Source organism: Hetaerina americana, unplaced genomic scaffold, assembly GCF_022747635.1.
Source record: "Hetaerina americana unplaced genomic scaffold, ioHetAmer1.1.p SCAF_4, whole genome shotgun sequence".
In the NCBI taxonomy this organism is placed as follows: Eukaryota; Metazoa; Arthropoda; class Insecta; order Odonata; family Calopterygidae; genus Hetaerina; species Hetaerina americana.
In genome coordinates, this window is record NW_027286985.1 from 5,208,250 (window position 1) to 5,229,001 (window position 20,752).

The window sequence follows — 20,752 nt, forward strand, 5'->3', positions numbered from 1 at the left end:
GTATAAAAGAATTTGGATCATTAGATAGGTTTGATGAATTTTTAGTATTTGTATTTTTTTATTGGGATGCTATCTGATGCTTTCAATACCTAGATATATTTTACATGGATGATTCATGGTTGGGCTGTTGCTTAATTAAAATTGAGTGACAACAGTCAATCAACCAAATCATTAGAATTAACTGTTAATAAATAAAGTTGACATATCATTGTAATGTGCTTATAAATCAGGGTGGCGACTCGATTAGGAAAATTAGTATACAATTACATAACATATAAAAGAAAGTATTACAGAAAAGGGCAAAAAATTTTTTTAAGTGGTGGCATAACAATTTACATCTCACGATATGGTTTTGGAAACTTCTGGTGATGACTTTCACCTGTTGTGTGCTCTGACCCTCCCTACGAGAAGAGAAGGCATCAACAGTGTATAATGTGGTTTCTTGCCCATGGTGTCCGGGGCCAAGTGATAACAAAGAAGCTTATGTAAACAAATGGGTGGAGTTTTATTTATTTAATCCATGGTCCTTCTGAAATAGTCAGATTGGGGTTTACCTATACCTTGGGAAGAAATAAGCTTAAGAGTAATGATTACAGTTGGCACAATTGCTTCAGGTGCATGGAGTGCAAGGTCCATGCCTCAACTGTCCACTCTCAGTCACTTATTGACTGCTGTTTAGGGATGGGTTCAAAGAATCAATTCTAATCTGTCACACTTGAGTTGTGACCTAAATTCCTTCCTCTATTTCCCATCATAGAAAAGTGAGATGTCCTATAAGAACCCAGATGTTTTTTTGACAGGTTTTGATGAGAATGAGATTAAAAAAGTAAAAGCTTACTCTCCTAAGGCACAGTTTCCTTTGTTTGGCTACTGTGGGAATCTCTCATCATAGTAATTTAAACAAATGTAGCCAATAACAGAAATGGAAAATAACCAGGCATTAACAGATGTAAACACCAACCACTTGTCATTTTAATATTTTTTCATTTTACTCTATTATTTAAATTTCACATTATGTTTAGTGTACTGAATCTTTGGTATCCCAACTTACATGGTGTTAATATAATAAGCATTGACTCATTAAAATATAAGTTAATTAGAAAAATTGATATTTCAGTGAATTTAGATAATGTGGCTTTATATTCTGCTTAATACAATAAATAAGCTCCTCATGTGAAATGGCTCACAATTATCTTATTTTGTATCTTTTCCAGATTTATATGTTTGCATTGAAGTTGACTCATATGGTCACTACTTCCGCAAGGCAAAGACTAAATTAGCTTGTGGCAGTGCATGCCCTGTTTGGGAAGAAGAATTTATTATTGAACTGGAAGGCTCTCAGAATCTTCGCATTCTAATGTACGAGGAAAACTCAAGTTTGCCCAGAGCCACTTTGAGGGGAAAATCAACATTGATGGTATGTATTACTTTTGAAACTATTTTATGATTCTTAGATGGTATTGTGTAGATATCTTTGAATGATACTTTTTAACCTTTTGACAAAAAATAACTTTTAATAGAGAAAATTGGAATGAAACTGTATATAGTGACTAAGTAAGTATTCTCCTTCATTTCAACAGTTGAGTCGGTCCTGGCTTACTGAAAGGCTATCATCAAAGACTGTTACCATTCCGTCTTGTCCACTCAGTGTGTCTCTGAAGTTTGTTCCAAGTGAGGTCACTTTGAGGAGGGTGCCAACTGCGAAAACAGTTGGTCTCTTTGGTGCCAAAATTCAAAATGTTTGCAAGTAAGTTAAATTAATTATTTTAGTTATTAGCACTAAATTTTGTCATTTGACGGTCTTAATTATGAATTTATGGAAATATGGTGTGCATATTTGTTTATTAACTTAAATATAAAAAAATCAAAGAACTTTGGGAAGTTACATGACTGTTATTTTAGTGGAGGTACCTACTGATGAATGAAAAGAAAAAATGGTGTAAAAATCTCTTTCTTGGTGTAAAAATCATTCACTTGAAATCTTAAATAGAGGAAGGGCTAGTTCTTTGGTGTAAGTGTTATGGGTCCTGGTAATAGCTGGACAAAGGTAATGCCCCCTCACAGATTATTATTGCTGAAATTCAAAGAAAAGTTTTATAAACTTCTGCAATTTTTATCACATGTTACAGTTAAAATACTTCTTTCTCATCTCAATCCTCGCTGGAGCCAATGGTTATCAATCTGGTTATTTTCTCAGATCTGTATGTCATTGAGTAGATCATTCTTGTGCTGCCCCCAAAATGGGGTGGTTACTGATTTCTTTAAGCTAAAACCAATTGTGATTTTCAAGTTGCTTTTAAATTAATTTATCAGGTAAAAGATATTTTTCTGTCAACATTTTTCTATAAAGTTCACTACTTTGGATGGGTAGGCTACTTCTTTCTCAAGGGAGAATTAAGAAGGAGGATGGGGATTAGAATGATGTAGGACACTGGAAAAAGGTAGTAAATGATTTTTAACATTTTTAGTAGAAAATGCACATTTTTTGCTGCCCTATAATATCTGAGCTATTTCAGTGTAAGTAATAGCCCTTTAACTGCCAATATCACTGAGCGATACTGATACAGTTTTTCCAAAAATGCCAGTGTTGCTCTAGGTGACTCTTTTTGCAATGGCTGTAAATGTAAATAGCTATCGAATAATTCTTATTATTGTTTTTTTCTTCTTTTTTGTGCCTCATTGTATAATTTTTTATAAACTTTCTGGATATTATCGTAAATAAAATGATTTATGGGCATTCACTAATGCTGCATTCCTCTTTAAAATAGCCTGACAATTTTTTGCTTGAAATTAGACAATGACGAATGGTACTGAAACTGTTAAAGTATGATGAGTTCTTGAGTTACTTTGTTTTAGAACAATATTCTTACTGGCAAATGATATCATCAACCTTGAGTAGTTTTGTACATGAACCTCTTAGGTTTTCCATTTTTTGTGTTCTAGTGTTTGTGCCACTACACAGTGGTTTGACCAAGAGGTTAATTACCCCGTTATTGTAATGTCCTTCCCCATTTCAATATTCTTGTCGGGGATCGGGATGGTGTGGTGGCTAACGTACTGGCTTCCTACCCAGAGGTATAGCTGGTACCCTCACTGGTATCCTGATCCCTACATGAAGTGCTTTGTGGAGGGCACTTTGAGTGAGTATGCCATCCGTCAGGTGGGATGTTAAGCTGCAGACCTCCTGGTGCCTTTCGTTAAGAGAAGGCTAATGCCGAAGCCAGGTTTCTCTCCACCCTCAATCCTTTCCTGTCCATCATCCCTGATGGCGCAAATGACCTCAGCTGTCGGTCTCAGCCTCCCCCAATAATAAATACCACTGCTGCTAATATTCTTGTCAAATTCCATTGATTAACATGGATGTATAAAAGCATATACAATCATGTGTTCCAATGGCAGATTCTCCCCCAGCTACGTGCGTGCCCATTGCAGCGGCATGCGGGGTATAATGTTGATGTACAATACCCAAAAGATCACAAGGCCTGACAGCAACGATATGGTAATCCTGATTAGAAGGATATATGAGAGAGTGAGAGGAGCTGATGGAGTGGGGAACTGCCCCTCCAAATAGGAGGAGTTGTGTGAACTTGTCTGTGCAGGCTTGTTTTAATTGACTGTACTATAATATTAAGTTTTTTATGGACCAAAATTTGATAAAATTCATTGTAATTACTGCCTCTTCTTATTGCTGAATCAAACCTTAGTCTTTACTTATTGTGGATTGACTTCATCGGAAAGAATCATTCTGGTGTTTTTGTTACGTTTAGGTGAAAACACTAGTTCATAAATTTCAGCATTAGTTGAAAAATGAATTGAAGCTATCACAAAAATTCAATCTCAATCAACTTCATTTTAATTTTTGCTCCACTTTTTAACATACTCTGATGTAAATCGAGTACTTATTTTATAATATGTAAAGGTTTTTTTTCCGCAATGATTTTTCAGGCTCTCTTCATTTCAATGTTGATTGAAAGTAGGACTGTGATGAAGTATCATAATTCTTTATACAGGAGGCAAAAGCGAGCAATTCCCTTCATCATCACTAGCTGTGTCCGGGAAGTGGAGCGCCGTGGGATGAATGAGGTGGGCATCTACAGAGTATCTGGTTCAGCTTCGGATCTCTCCCGGCTCAAAAAATCATTTGAAACAAGTAAGTTTATCAGTGGTAAATCATATTTGGCGTAGATTTTACCTTTTTCTTCAAAAAATGTAATAGATTGTTCCTAAGTGTGTCAATGATAAACCTTGATCACAAAAATTAAACGGATTTGATTAATGGCATACACGTTATGATAACAATCTTTCTTCCATATTTACCAGCCTTTTTCAATAACATCCATACACAGCCTTCTAATAGTTAACCTTTACCTATCAAATTCTAATCCACATGGTGGACCTCACTACCTAATTGTAATTTGTAACATATAAAAATGTACCATGGTTGTTAGTTTTTTGAATTTAATAATGTCACCTTCAATATTGTATATTTCATGAAAAATGTTGCATAAGTATAAAAGAAAATATATCTTGCTGTGGATACATTGCAAAGTAAATATTCCATTTGTTCTATGGATTAAAAAGATATGACATAATTATGATATTTCCTTGAAATAATGATAATTATTAATTCAGAATGAGTAAATAATTTGAAAATTGAGTTTTATGGCATTTTTAATATTATGAGAGAGTAATGTTTTGTAGCATGTGGATGGTAGTTGCTGATGATTTGTTTGTGAGCATCATTTCAACTCGTAATGAATGCCTCCGTTTCAGATTCATATGAAGCAGAACAGCTCTTGAAAGAAGTTGATGTTCATTCAGTTACTGGAATCTTGAAGCTTTATTTAAGAGAATTACCGGAAGCTCTATTTACTGATGAGCTATATCCCAAATTTTTTGAGGCCTTCAACAGTACTAGTGGTGGTGGGAGTGGCAGCAGTAGCTCCAAGAGAAAAGTTGCTCTGCTTGGCTGCTTTGGATCACTGCCACCTTTGAACATTGGCATTATTACATACCTTCTAACTCACATGATCCGGTATGTATTTACTGAATATTTATATTTTCTAAAAGTTCTTAGTAGTGTACTTACTGCAGTGTAATTATATTATTTTATGGATGCTTGTGCAGGTTTTTGTGCACTTAAATATAAACTTTATTGAAAATGGAATCAAGGCTATAGATTTAAATTGTTTAATTATTATTTGCACTTAGTTTTGAATTCATTCTCTTTCTATTTCCTCATTGATTGTTTCCAGTTTTCATTTGATTTTTATTAGTTTTTATGAAATGCCAAATTGTGTTCTCATTTCTCTGTTGTACCAAATTATTCCCTTAATTGTGTATATAAGAGTACCAAAATACCGTGGAACCTTGCTTAACAAGCACCTCACATAGCAAGTAATTGGCAAAACGGGAAAAAATATTTAGAAAAATGATTTGCTCAATGAGCAACTTTTCGCATGACAGGTTCGCAGGACAAAGAGAGGGGGGGGGGCTGGAATGATTGTGTACCTACTGCTAAATTTTTGTTTAGCACTCGTCCAGTTAGAATCGTAGCGTTGCTAGTGATGACACTTTTTTCCCATCTTGTGTTCAGACGTATAGATATTATATGTGATTTTTTGTGCAAAGTTAAATGATATTTTGAGCCTAGTTTCAAAAATACCCCTGAAGAAAAATCTATAAGAATATAGACATAAGATAATAAAAATAACTGTAGTAGTGAAAAGTTAAAGAATTGAAAAGCAAGGATTGAGGTGTGAGTGTGGCTGATCTAGCATAGACATACTATCGGTCAACATAAATTATTTGTGCTAGGATGAAATTAAGGAGAGAGATGCTTTGAAGGGAATGACAAGAATATCTACGCAACATGTACACATCTTTTAAAAATATTGAAGGGTTGCGTCTCAGTTGGATAAGCATGAAGCAATTACAAGACGATGCTATTAACAAGAACATCATTTGTGAGAAGGAGAAAGTGATGTTAGCTGGCCGTGTGAATAAGATGCCAGAATCATCAGTGGCTGAGGAAGAGGTATTTAAGGAAAGCCGTGGGTTGTTTGAGGAGTTTAAGAGAAGAAATGGCATCCACGGCATTGTCAGGCTTGGTGAAGCAGCAAGCTTCGACTCATAGGCAGCAAAGAACTTTATCAGTGACTTCAAGAAGCTTGTAGATTCTGAGGATTAATTGCAGATTTTTAATTGCGAAAAGAAAGATCTCTTCTGGAAAAAGATGCCAAAGCAAGGGTATATAACAGCCATGATGAATGGCCACCTCATGCTGCTATTTTGTGGAAATGCAAGCAGCTATTTGAATATTCAACCATTGCTTGTTTACCATGGAGTTATTCCATGAGTCCTCAAGGAGTGAAAAGTACTGTAGAGTAGGTTAAATATGAAGTGTCATGGGAAACTGTTGCATATATTGAGAAGCATTGCCATGATAAGATTTATTGATTTATATTAAACGATTTATTGATATATTTAATGATTGCATATTTGCAAAATTTTGAAACAAAAACAAATGTCTCGAGACAACTTTCTGGTAAAAAAGAATTAGAAAGTATCATAAAGGGTGAACTAATTAATTATTTTTTGTTTTTTATAAGTTGAATTAGCATTCCAGGTTGATTCATTCCATGAAGAGATGAGATGAAGAAGATAAACAATCCTAGACATTGTACTCATAATTTTCTTCGAGTAAACCTTGTTCATGAATTATTTTTTCAGTATGGAGTGCATTATCATAATTTACATTAATTGATAAGGGAAGAAGTGTTTCATTTTATGATAAAGATTCTGAGAAAAAATGCTTGTTGTGCGAGATTCAACTGTATTATGAAATTAGGGAACAGTATAACTTAATTGAAAAATTCAAGGGACCAAAAAAATTGGACTTCAAATCATCAGAGTTTGAATAAAAATGACTTAAAAAAGTAAAGTAAATTCTCAATTATCCATGTGTGGATTATCCATTTTGTTGATTATACATGCTATTCTGTCTTCCCAGCACCTTAAAATTTTAATCAAATTACATTCGTAAAGATTATGAATGCTTTGAAATTTTGATATACTTTTTTTGAAAAACACAAGTTTGAAATACCTTGAGTCTCCTAAAATTTTTTAATTTTTATCACTAAATCAGAAGCTGTCCATGGTATTTTTTTTAATTAAACATTTTTGTACTATCCTTATTCTACCGTTACTGTTTACCATGCATTCATTAGGTGTGAGAATTTCATACTCTCCTTTAAGACCAAGAAAATAGTGTATTACTATGCAACAAGTACAAAGGCCCCCCCGATCCACACACACACACACATATATCTTTATATATATATACATATATCCCTCCCCAGACTACAAACTTGCCGTGGTGGAAAGGCTTGTGAGTTCCAATGACCCCTAGAGCTGTGCTGGCGGGAGCAATGATAATTACTCCTGGTTGGATCACCCATGCCAGATAGGTTGAAGGTTAGGAGCAAGAAGAAAGATTGTCCACGCAGCGTCTGTTCCTCGGTGAGGGGGCTGCAATGGCGTCTGTCCCCAGTGGGGCGGCCATTTAACGATGGTGTCACATTAAAAACACTATTGAGGATGGTGATGGGAATCCATCTCAATCAAATAAATTTAGACGGTAACAAATAAAAGAAGCATAGTGGAAGACGCAGTGCAAGGATATGGAAAGTTTACAGAGGAAGAGTGAAATTGGTGCGCTATTTAAGAAGGTTAGCACACAATCGGGAAGTAAGAAGGGAAGATCTGTGCTAACAGTTAGTGATAAGTAGGGTAAGATAATAGTTGACCAAGAAAAGATCCAAGAGAGATGGAAGGAATATATAGAAGAACTGTATGCTAAAGAACTTAGGCCAACAATCTTAGACATAGAAAGAGAATATGGCCTAGATGAAGATAGTTTAGGTCCAGGCATACTCCATGATAAGATAGAAAAGGCATTAAAAGAGATGAAATGACATACGGCCATGGTGGTGGGCAGCATTCCTGTGGAACTACTTAAAAGTTTAAGAAAATGTGGGAGAAAGAGTCTACTACCTTGATCAAAAAGTTCCCGGAATAACCACCGTGTGGCGCTCCCATCGTTCCGATTTGAGTTCTGTTTTTTTTGTTAAATTGGTACATCTGTTGTTGATATTCCCTTTAAATCTTAGTGTCATAACTTGACATTTGCAAAAGTTACGGTCGGTTTTCGGTATGTCCATCAGTGCTTCCTGCGATTTTTCCATTACTTCCTCTCGGCTGCTAAAACGCGTTCCCCATAATGGTTTTTTAACTCGATTGAACAGAAAGAAGTCACAGGGAGCCAAATCAGGTGAATTCGGTGGCTGTTGGATGGTATTTGTTGCATTTTTCGTCAAAAAATTACGAATAATGATAGCACTGTGCGACGGTGCGTTATCATGGTGCAAAATCCACGAGTTTTCTGCCCACATTTCTCGTCTCTTTCGGCGAATTGCTTCACGCAAACGTCTCATAACGCCCAAATAATACTCTTTGTTTACTGTCTGGCCTTCTGGCAAAAATTCATGATGCACTACACCGTTGTAATCCATGAAAACCGTCAGCATTGCCTTCTTTTTTGACTGAAAACGACGTGGTTTTTTTGGTCTCGGCTCATTTGGTGAACGCCATTCACTTGCCTGATGTCTGGATTGCGTGTCGTACTCATAAACCCACGTCTCGTCTCCAGTAATGATCCTTTTGATGAATGTGGGATCGGATTCAGCCTCGCAAATCATGTCTTTTGCGACGTCAACACGGTCTCTTTTTTGCATGAAATTGAGGTCTTTTGGAACCAACTTTGCTGCTACACGACGGAAACCCAAATCATTAACCACAATGTCTTGGGCGGATCCATAGGCAATGCTCAAGTCCTCCGCTATTTCTCTGATGGTTAATTTGCGGTTATTGACCAACATTTCTTTTACTTTATCAATTTTTTCACCGACTTTCGATGTCGATGGTCTGCCACTGCGTTCATCATCTTCGATTGACTCACGACCACTTCTGAACCGCTCGTGCCACTGGTAAACGACCGTTTTTTTTAGAGAATCGTTGCCGAAACACTTTTCCAACATTTCCAACGTCCGTGCGCCACTAAATCCGTTTTTTACGCAAAATTTAATACAAGTTCGTTGTTGCAAATTTAAATCCATTTCTGCAATTGTAAAAAATCGCCAACACACACAGAGATAGATGTACTCTTGGCTACGTAACTTTTGCAAATGTCAAGTTATGACACTAAGATTTAAAGGGAATATCAACAACAGATGTACCAATTTAACAAAAAAAACAGAACTCAAATCGGAACGATGGGAGCGCCACACGGTGGTTATTCCGGGAACTTTTTGATCAAGGTAGTATATGGACTGATTTGTAGCATCTCTAAGGAAGGAATATGGCTGGAAGATTTTAAGACTTAGTGAAATCAGAGTTAGTTTCTATTGCAAAAAGGTAAAGGCTTATATAATGTGAGGACTACAGAACAATAAGTTTGATATCTCACGAAGCTAAAGTGGTTCTCAGGATCATCAACAAAAGGATGGAAATCAGGGCAAATGATTACTTAGGGGATGATCAGTTTGGGTTTAGGGAGGGGAGAAGCACAAGTGGGTTCAAGTCATGTACTGGGGGCTAATCCGCCACCTGTACATGACTAAGACTGCTCAGGTGCGAGTGGGGAGTCCAGATGGGCAGTGTTAGGATGAGGTGTGAGGCAGGGTTGGCCATTGTCACCAGTTCTGTTCAATGTACTTGTATATGTGGGGGAAATGATTTTAGAGGCATGAGTAGAATTGGAGATGGGAATGAAAGTTGGCCGGGTGTTCATGAAATCAGTTAGGTTTGCTGATGACCAAGGTCTAGTTTGTCAGTCAGCTGGCCGTTTGTCAGTGTTTGTTGTATGTCCTTAAAAATTCTAAGCATATTGTCCTGACAGTTTGTAATTTGATTTGTGTCGCTGTATTTAGGAAGGAAGCACTTGCTGCTTCAGGTTTTAAGTCAATTAATATGAAAATGAATTATTTTTTTTCATGCTGCCTCTATCAGCCATATCTCATAGCCATAGAATAGGAAACCCTTATGCACAAGTTTTAATGAGCCTCATTGTTATGTCTATGTGGGCACTTAATTTAATATGTGGCTTATATTTCGGCCCTTTTTAGCCAAATCTTATATTCATTCGTTCGTTCAAAATGTCTTGGTGAGAAAAGTGGTCCTTCTTGACTCCTGAAATGGGTCTAATGGATGGGTCTAATTGTTTTTCAGAGTGAATCAGCATGAGCAGCACAACAAGATGTCCTTGCACAATCTGGCAACTGTTTTTGGACCCACTCTCCTTCGTCCTGGAGGTGGAGGATCTAGTGGTGGGGGAGGGAGGCATTCGAGAGATCCCCTGGCGGCTGGGACGGTGGATGTCATGGCACAAGCTGGCATCTTGCACTTCTTCCTCCAAACGCATGCCGTCGGTGATTTAGGAACAAGGGGAGGGGTGAACCCCACAGGTTTATCCACTTCGGCTTCAGGTGCTGCTTCTCAAGGGAGTCTCATTTCTGGGTCTGAGCTCAAATAAAAGTCCTTCCATGGATTGTGTACAAATAAAATAGGCATTCCCCTTCCTCGTGTTTATTTTTCCTTGTGTAAATTTGGTTTAATTTTTATTTTCAAGGGTTGAAGGTGATTGAGCAGTTTTGACTCTTATATTAAGTATTTGGTGCTCAAATTCCAGTGCTGAGTTCTTTTAAGTTGTAAAGCATGTTACATGGAAGGAGCATGATTATGCTTCTCTGTTAGTGCTGATTGCGGATTAGACCCGCTGAAATAACTTAAAGAAGGAAAGCAGATATCCATTTGCTAAGTCATTATCTTTATATGCTGTAGCAAAAACTTAACGGAAATTGATTTTGATGTATCTTTTACCAGCTGTTTTATGGTTTGTTTATAATTCTTCTTCAGGCACTTGACAGTAGAAATGTTTAGTATTTATTTGCAATCAGAAAATATTCTGCTGGAGACATTCAGTTATACTTTTGCATATCAAGTAAATTACCATTCAGGAAAGTTCCAACAAAGAGTTATTTTCTTATTGATGGTCTAGAGTTGTAACGATATAGTAATCCATCTGCTTATTCATTCACTTCCAAAAACTCCTAGGCTCTGGAGTAACTGCATTATTTACTTCATTTTGAAAAGGTGAAATCATATTTCAAGGAACCATTTGGAATGCATAAGCAGATTCTGATGTGTTCAGCCTCAATTTTTGATGTTTTTACTGAATACCAACTTAGGATTTTCAAAACCTTCTGTTGAGGAAAGACGATCCCTATGGATATTCCATTAATTTACTGTACTGTATTTTATATTTGATTTGCATAATCTTTTAAGCTGCCAAAATTTCTTAGGATCCATTTTAATATTAAATGAATATTAGCTATTTGCTATGTGCCATTTAGCTGCCTCTCTTTTTTTCATCCATGTTGAATGTACTCATGCTTTGCAATACACTTGAAAGACTATAAGTGATTTGATTCGGGAGTATACATGTAAGGGACAGTAGCATGTGGATAATGTCATGTTACAATGGCTGTTAGGGAAATGATGTGACTGCCCAGGAAACGCTTGCCTTGGGTATTGTGTAACCCAAGGGTCCTCTTACTCTCTCATCATAGCCAGGTGAGGAAGGGTTAACCCATCCACATCTGGATACGATGGGTGAGCGGACTAATCTGCTCTGGCTACACAAAAGTAAGGGTAGTTCTGACTCAAAATTCTGCAAACTTATAGCTTGATACATTGGCGAAGCGAAGTATTTAAAATCTTATTTTTTTTAGTTTTTGGTATGAGTTTATATTTTGCATAATTTGTCGAGGCCATCGGCTTCAAATTTATTTGATATAATAGATTTTCCAATGCCAATAGTACAAGAATCTTCCAAAATTTACATTTTATGTCCAATGTTTTATTGAACTTTTGATACAACTTGGTATATGAATATTTTAATTGTCCCTGAAATTAAGTTTCTAACATGGGTCAGCTTTAATATTGGTGCTTTTAGTGTATTCATAATTCAAAATGGGCTAAAAGTTTGTTTTCCAGAGCACATGTATAAGTATTTTTCTCAATACATAATTCCAAGTTTTTCCAGTTGTCAAACGTCAATTATTCCAGTGAACTTAAGTAATGAAGTGATATTATTTTGGGGCTTTGTGTTAAAAATCAGATCTGCCCAAGAGTTCAAGACAAATTTCAGATTGAGCATCCCACATTTTCAAAGTGGTATTTTGTATATTAGTTTCTAAAACTCACTCTTTACTCTGTATAATATTTGTTTCGTGTCTTCCCTTAAAAAAAAAACATCGCCATTAAGAAGATAAAGCTGCAAAGTAAAATGGATACTCCCTCTATGTTTTTACCATCCGATGGACTGTATTTGTAAATAATTTTCAGGAAACATAACCAGCTGAAGAGATTGTGCATTTTAGCTGTTGTCTTACTTCCCTCTATATGCCATGATAAAGATCATACCATTTATTTTTGTATATTTGTGTGACTCAATTTTGTACTCAATGGCATTAAAAACTATTGACCTTCAAGGTAATGATGCAGAGGCATTGCAGCTTTTTTAGTTGCAGGGTAATCAATGCCTTATAGGGCATGGAGAGATGTATTCCTTATGGCTACTATATTTTACATTTTTATACAGCCCTGAAAAGTGTGTTGTGTGCACATTATATGTGCAGATATGTTAACTAATATTAATTAATCTAGTCACAAAAGTTATATTTCTTGAAATGTTCTATACAAGAAGTGAGAAAGTTAGCAAAAGCTAGTAGAAGATTCAAGTGTCATGATGTGCATTATCCATAGCTTGGGGTTGGCCACTGATAGGTTCTCAACCCTTGTCAAAGTTTTCACTCTTTATTTGATATGCATTTATGGTTAGATTTGCACTGTTTGGCTTCATGTGTGTTAGGCTTCCTCTTTAAAAAAGGCCTGCCATGGTTAATTTATATGCCTTTAAAATATATGTGGAGATTTATTCGGCTGAACATCATGGGACCAATATTTTTATCGGATAACTTTGTCCTAATCTTTGAATTGTTATCGTGTTTGATCATTTGTCTTTATTAAAATAATTGTATTCTCATGTCTGATAAATATGGGAAACTAGCTCAGCACAGCACATAAATGGGCATATAGGCTTTCGTACTGCTTCCACAATCATTTCTTTGGTTCCGTATTCTAGTTGTTGAACCTTAAATAAACTGAATTTTTTGAAACTGCTAGTTGTTGAATATGTGAAATATGATTGCCTTTATTTTGGAATTTAAGTTTCATTTATTTATTAGTGTGTACTGAGCATATATTAAAACTTAATAAAATTGTGTAATTTTGTATTAGCAGCTATGGTTACATTAGTTTTCAAGCAGTAAAATACAGTACATTTTTTTTGTTTGGATATATATAATAATGAATTGTCTGGTCAGTATCCTTGGGATGTATTGTACAGATCATGTTGGAAAATGTGGAATAATTAGAATTTTACTTTGTTCTATGTGGCTTTTATTTATGCTAGAAGGTTAACACCTGATTTTAATGGCTTCAATCTGTTAATTATTTCATCATAGTAGCTAATCTTATACCAATCGAAATATTTTCCCAGCACCATCTTTATGCCTCAAGTTATTTATTGGAGTGTTAATATATGAAATAAATGTGTCGTGAAACGTGAAATTTTTTGACATACCTAAATGCAACTGCTGCCCAATGGGATCATTCATTATGGATTATGTATTATAAAATGTTCATCTCAAACGTCCTAACACTGAAGGTTCATTTGACAATTTCTTATTAAATGCCTTAAAATTACCCTATACTTAAGAATTCACAATTAAACCAAGAAAAGATTACTTATTTTATTTCTTATTTTAATTACTTTTCTATGTAAGTCCATAATTGCAGGTTATCAGTTATTCCCTGACAGTCTTATCATTCTCTTATCCCTTACACTGATATCTTCCATCACATGCTTCCCATAATTCATCCTGATCTTTATCTGCAAATCTTCTTCTCCATATTTCCTTCAGCTATGCTCTTCAATTAGTATTGTGCCTCATTATATATCCAATCATGCAGTTGTCCCTCACTTCGGTTAATAGTCCTCCCTAAGCTTCTCTCTTCACCCACTCTTTGAAGTCTTCATTTTTCCCACCGTGTATCCTTTTTATTTTCAATATTCTCTTGTATCACCATGTTTTCAATATTTCTAGTTTTCTTTTCGTCACTGTCTATGTCAGTAGTTAAGTCTAACCAAGTGTTACAGGCAAAGAAAAGTACACTTCATTTATAACTTATAAATAAATGTCTAGACTAGTACCATTAGCCATTGGTAGTTGTTGCTTCTGCTAGAAAGTCTTCTATGCTAACCATATTGTTTACTATATCCCACTGTTCTCTTCCTTTGCTAGTGATCTCAGTGCCAAAATACTAAAATTAATCCACTTGTTTCAGTGAGTCTTTCCCTTCTTTTCATTGAAGATTATCTTCTTTACTTTGACTTCAGAGCATTACTTCGGCTTTTGTTCTTGTTTATCTGGAGGTAGTTCTTGTTCATCCCTTTTCTCTGTACAGGCTCTGTGGTATCTTTGTTAGGTATTCTTTTGTCTCTTAAATTATAGCTATGCTGCCCATAAATCTCGGTATGCTTATCTCTGTGTATTTGTATGGCTTCTCTTACCTTCTCAATTTCATTCTCTGCCTTTTCCTAGTGTTTTAGCATGTTGAGCTTTATATTGGAAGCAGAACAAGAGGCATTTTCAGTTGGGAATGTTTGATATTAGGTGGTGTACGAAGGAAGAGGTGATATGAAAATGTATGCCTCTTTACTTCCAAGGACTCTGGCTGTTTCCATAAGGTTATACCTAAAACTGATAAGTACCTGAAGCTTTGTTCTTATGCTTCATGAGGCAAAACAAATTATTAAACTGTCATAAACGAGTCAGTTAACTTCAGTTGACATTCCTGATAACGAAGCAGGTAAATAATTCTTATTAGAATCATGAATGAATTATTTTATTAATGATTTATTTTAAATGTCCATGGATTGAAAGAATCCATAGTAGCTTTTGTCAAGTCCTTTTTAATCATTCCAGCTAAACTCTTGATGGAATTTTTCAGCCTAGGTCAAGTTAATGAAGATGGTATACCTTGGAGAAGATACCTTGAAAATATTCCCATGAACTGAAAATTTTAGGTTATGCAAGACAGAGTTGCCTTGGAAAGTAAGCAGGCAATATGATAGGATTACATGGTAATGCTAATGGTACCCAAAGAAAATAAAAATTGGACCTTCCAATAGCCTCATCAGCCAAAGGCCACCAAGCTGAACTACCATCAAAACGTCCAATTTCGGTTAAGTTTTATAAGCAGGTAAGAGATAGGTGAATTTTTTGTTCAATGAATATTTAATTTCATGTATATACTGGAAAAGGATAATGTTGGAGTTGATAAAAGCATACAATGTCTGGATACATGGGCGGCTATATTGTCAGCTTAGAAAATGAAATTGCATTTATTTTCTAAAACTTTACTGTTGATGTCATGTGCTGCATGTCTAGGAAATTTTTGCCATCCACCCCCTAAGTTTGAAAACAATTTTGCAGGTCTGGTTTTAATGATTGGCCCCCACTTTTTTATGGATTTTTGTTGAAGAGAGTGTATCATCCCCTAAGCAAAATTAGTCTGATGGACATATGTCAGATTTTGGATAGAAATAGTTGAATGCTACTTAAGGGTTGATTGTTTTTGGGACCTCAGTGCTGTGAGGGGCATGCAGGCAATATTGCATTGAATGTTTAGGTTATTTAAAATATTAGGTTTTGATTTACCTTTACTCATTAGTGTCCGTGGCACTCGGGGGCTGATTCAGGGAGTAAGAATTGAAATCATCTTCCTAGTTAATACCTCAATTCTTGAAGAAATGAAAAGTTTCCCAAGAAATATAATAAACCTGAGAATGTTGCATCTCTTGGAGTATTAAGAACAGGTAGACCACCTAAATGCTCTATTTGGCACTCTAGCGTAGTAATTGCTGGTATCAAGCTTGAATAATGGCAGCATTAGAGATTTAGAAGGTAGTTTTACTGGTAAGGAGAATGGGAAGAATGAGAGCACAGTTGGGGTAAGCAATGAAAGAACTGAACAAATGAATGGTTTTAAATACCTTGACAATGTTTGTGAAAGGTATTGTGGTTAGTGAAACTATTAAATAGGCATGTGAGTGCCAGCAGAAATGTTGATCAAAAAACAGTATTTGTGTTAGGCAGCAAAAATTATCTTAATAACAGTGTTCTTCTTCCTATGCTATGCTACAAAGACTACTATTTCTGTAGTAAGGTCAATGCTGACCTAATAATGATGCCAATACAGGTTAGGTTCAGTTGATGCCTTCGTCCGTCAAACTGGTATTATATTGATGTCACCACTGACCTGGCAGTGACATCACTAGGGCAGAGTTCTACATTCATTTAATAGGCAAAAACACTACATTGTTGTAAAAATTATTATCATATAATAGTACTCAACAAGGTGATCCACAAAACATGAATAATTATAGACCTATTTCCATGTTATCTGGTGGCTCCACAATTCTGAAACAAGTGATTTACATTAGATTGCTATACTTCTTAAGTGAACTCAATATTCTTTCTGATTCTCAATTTGGATTCATGAAAAACAAATCAACTGAAATTGCAATATATAATTTCATGACTTTAAAAAGGCTTTTGATTCAGTAGATCATGCAGTACTACTTGAGGAAAATGAAATCTCTGCAATAGACCACCAATGGATAACATCTTTTGTGGCAGAAAGATCACAAACAGTTAAATTAATTATACGGAGCTGAATCAAAATCACTTGCAATCTCTAATCCCTTAATGATTGAGAGAGGTGTCCCTCAAGCATCTATTCTGGCTCCCTTAATTTTCCCTATATAAACAACCCCCAATTTATTTTATTAATGGGTCATTGTATAAACATGCAGATGTTAAAACTCAACAAATCTCCTCTAAGAACCTAAACCATGCAGTAGTTCAAAGTAACACTGACTTAACGAATAAATTGTGTGAAAATTTTGGCGTTCATGAACAAGGAGAAAACTACATTTATCCATTTCAATGGTATCGGGCTCAACCTTGCGAACATTCATCTTGAGGAATAAGACAAACTTAGTTAATTCGCAAAAATGTTATTAATACATTACTACTGGTTTCATCACATAGGTGAAGATACCACCAGATATAACTATGTGATAAAACCAGGAGTACTTTATAAATATTTTTTGTGAATTAACAAAGTTTGTCTTATTCCTCTACATTAATCCAACTTTCCCCTTAAAAAAAATTATATCCTCTCCACTTCTCAGTATTAATGAGTCCTCTTAAGTCTTATACTTTTACAGAATTCATGGGGATGCATATCCATGAGAGACTATCCTAGGAAACTCATGAAAAATAAGCTCAAGTTGCTATAGGTTGTTACTTACCTCCTTGGGAATGTTGTGACCCTGGTTGATGATGGTATGGCTCCCTCAGTTTGTCATGCATTCATTCATAATCAAATGAAATATGGAATTGCAATTGGGGGGCACTCATATCATTCCAGCCTTCCTCTCAAGGCTGCAAAAAATGGGCAGTGAGAATCCCAGGTGAAGTTCCAAAGGCGTGTATTTGTAAACCGTAGTTTTTTAAATTTTAACCATTCCCTCTAGGTATATTTTCCATGCTATTATTATAGTACGTCCAGCAAAACAAAGCTATGTTCAATTTGATAACCAATGCTGATGTAAATAGGCACAGCACAAGAGGGTGTAATGAATAGAGGATGACTACTCACAGGTCCACTGTTTGCCAAGAACCCTTGTTCGGGAGATATCAAATTCATGAAAGCATTACCTAGAAAACTAGGGGGAAATAGAAAATTTGTTCGCATTTATATCTAAACTTGATCAGTTCCTGTACAAATATCAATTCATATCTCTCTCTCTTGATAAATAATTTTATTATGCCTACTGTTACTGCTCCTGATTACTCTTTTTTTTATGTTTGACTATCATTTGTATTCAAACTCCAATTGTATTTTTGCCTGTCTGGAATATTTGCAAGCAATGTTGCATGTTTCATACATGTCTCAAAAGTCTGTTTGGAACCAACAAACGTCAATCAATCTATTAATCAGTTGCATTAAATGAAAACATCTGCTCATAGTAATATGATTTTATTTATGAATATTGAAAAACTATGATTAGTATAGCTTTGGTCTCTTTTTGAGATTTGAATTTCTTACTGAAGAATAAATGGATTTTCCCAAGCTTTCACTATTTATCAGTGGTATTAATAGTTAGAAGTCATGAGTTATACTTGAGGATATGGAAACAGGGCAGCTGAAAGACAATTTGGCCCACCGACTGAGAAGATGATACAAGGACGAGAATGGAGTAAGCAGAAGATTGATTTAAGAAAACTGGAGTAAATTTAAAATCATTAACATGCCCTTAAATGGCCAAAGCTTGAGGAACATGCTAAGAACTGGATGATAAATCATAGGAAGAATGGTATCACTGTTTCAGCAAAAATGATTTTAGGTGAACGGAGAAAATTAGCGACAGGTATGTCTATTGCCAATTTTGAAGGAACATAGTATAATAATAGCGTAACAACTGCCACTTGAATACAAAATAAAGTTTTTAGAATTCCACTCAAGCAACATAAATGTGTGAAAAAGGATGTGTTTTGAAGTAAGACAATAGGGGACACGGAAGAGGCAATGCCAGTCACTCTTAATGTTTGGCATGCCATCAAATAGAACCGTGGAAATTGAAGATATTAGGCTGGTTATGATAAAGACTATTGGTAAAGGAGTTGCAATATAATTTTGTTCATGCATGTTGGATGGTTCAAAACTCACTCCTTTGCTGATCTTTCAATGGAAAATACTACCTAAATGTACAATTCCACTTGGCATTTATACAAAGTCATTCCCAAAAGTAGTATGATATATTTTTTCCAGATAGGCAGGCTGCAGTTTCGCTAGCTGGATTTGAGGAAGGGGAGTCTCAGGAAAGGCTGGATGCTGGTGAAAGTTGGTTTCAAGCCTTTGAGAAGTGTGGATCATTCGTTTGCAAAACCTCAATATCATGACCTCGTTACGCTCCGTCATGAACTGGCTATTGGAACAGCTGTGCGCCATCAAATTTTGCGAGAAACTGGGTAAAACCCTGGGAAAGAGACTCATGACATGATCAAGGCAGCTTATGGTAATAGTGCCATTGGTAGATAGGGAGTTTTTGAGTGGTACAAGTTGTTTTGTGATGGTAGACAAGATGTTGAGGACGCCGAACGTTCAGGATACCCTTCTACCTCCAAAAGTGACAAAAATCTTGCAAGAGCGAAGGCTTTGTTGGACAGGGATGGCAGATTATGTGTTTGCATGGCTTCTGATGAACTTGTCATCCATAAAAATGATGCGTATTGACCTGTGACCAAAAACATGAGCATGAGAAAAGTGTGCAAGGTTAGTGCCGCAAGTTCTCTCAGACAAACCAAAGGAAAGTCACCCACAGATCTGCCAATAGCTTCTCAACCATATGATTAACGATCCAAATTCACCCTACAGCCCTGACGTTGCCCCACCATACTTTTTCCTCTTCCCCCACATCAAATCTGTGCTGAAAGGATATCACCACAGCTTGGTAGAAGCGTTACAACAGGCCGTAATGAGGGAGCTCAGCAGCATTCCCAGCACCACCTTCCAGAAGGCATACAAGGTGTGGACGCCCAAGGTTGCTGCTTCTAAGACTTTAGAGTGAATGTATCAATTCTGGCAATAATATTTTTTTTTAATCAACTTAAGTCCCACTACTTTTGGGATAGACCTTGTATTCATGTCCATCCCAGAGGATGGATGTAAAGGGTGCGGAAACATAACTTCCTTTTTTAAAGGGGTTTTGCTTTATAAAAAAAGAAGATATGTTACTGCACCCTGTTTAGAGAGGATATGAAAGTGTGGTCATCTGAAAAAATGATCATTGTCATTATGTGTGATCAATTGAAGGACCAAAACACTGAGTTAGTAAAAAGTCTTGCCACTGAGTGGCAGATGCATCTTGCTGTGATTCCCGATTGATTAATATCTCAATTGGAGTATCTGGATGTTTCAGTCAATAAACTGCTCAAGGGATCTATGCAAGTGGATAAAGAAGATTGAGGCACCAACTCATGACTTCACACAGATGGAAAGAATGAAACGACCGTTGATTTTTAGTGTCTATGAATGGATGAAAAAGACCTGGCAGAACATTACCAGTGAGACTATCATAAAGCCATTCAAAAAATTTGAAAGTGAAGATGAAATTGTGAATGAGAAAAGTGAAAACTCCAGAGAAAATAACTGCTCATATGATTTCAGCAGCGATTGTGACAAATTGTTGGGATTCTATGATGAATAAACTTTGTTATAGTAGCACCTACAGTACCATCCATATGACAGTGCTTTTTAGGACCTCTACTAATGGTCAAGAAGAAACATGAAATTAGGTTATGTAGGTCTGGTCATGTTGAGATAGTGGATGAGAATTGGATCACCTAAGAGATATAAGAGAGTAGAATGAATAGTTTGAGGGTAAGGGGTTGACCAATGAATCAGTGGATTAATGTAGATGAAGGGACTCTGCAGA

At 35.9% G+C, this 20,752-nt stretch overlaps 1 protein-coding gene across 1 annotated transcript in view; it reads left to right on the forward strand.

Moving 5' to 3' along the window:
* RhoGAP1A (Rho GTPase activating protein at 1A) overlaps positions 1 to 13,571 on the forward strand; it is a 31,090-nt gene extending 17,519 nt beyond the window's left edge. Inside the window, exons 10-14 of the mRNA XM_071589655.1 lie at positions 1,215 to 1,417; positions 1,581 to 1,747; positions 4,011 to 4,150; positions 4,774 to 5,035; positions 10,288 to 13,571. Of these exons, the coding sequence (XP_071445756.1) occupies positions 1,215 to 1,417; positions 1,581 to 1,747; positions 4,011 to 4,150; positions 4,774 to 5,035; positions 10,288 to 10,591 (1,076 nt within the window). The 3' untranslated portion in view covers positions 10,592 to 13,571. The remainder of the gene's footprint in view (positions 1 to 1,214; positions 1,418 to 1,580; positions 1,748 to 4,010; positions 4,151 to 4,773; positions 5,036 to 10,287) is intronic.
* The last annotated feature ends 7,181 nt before the right edge of the window (positions 13,572 to 20,752 follow it).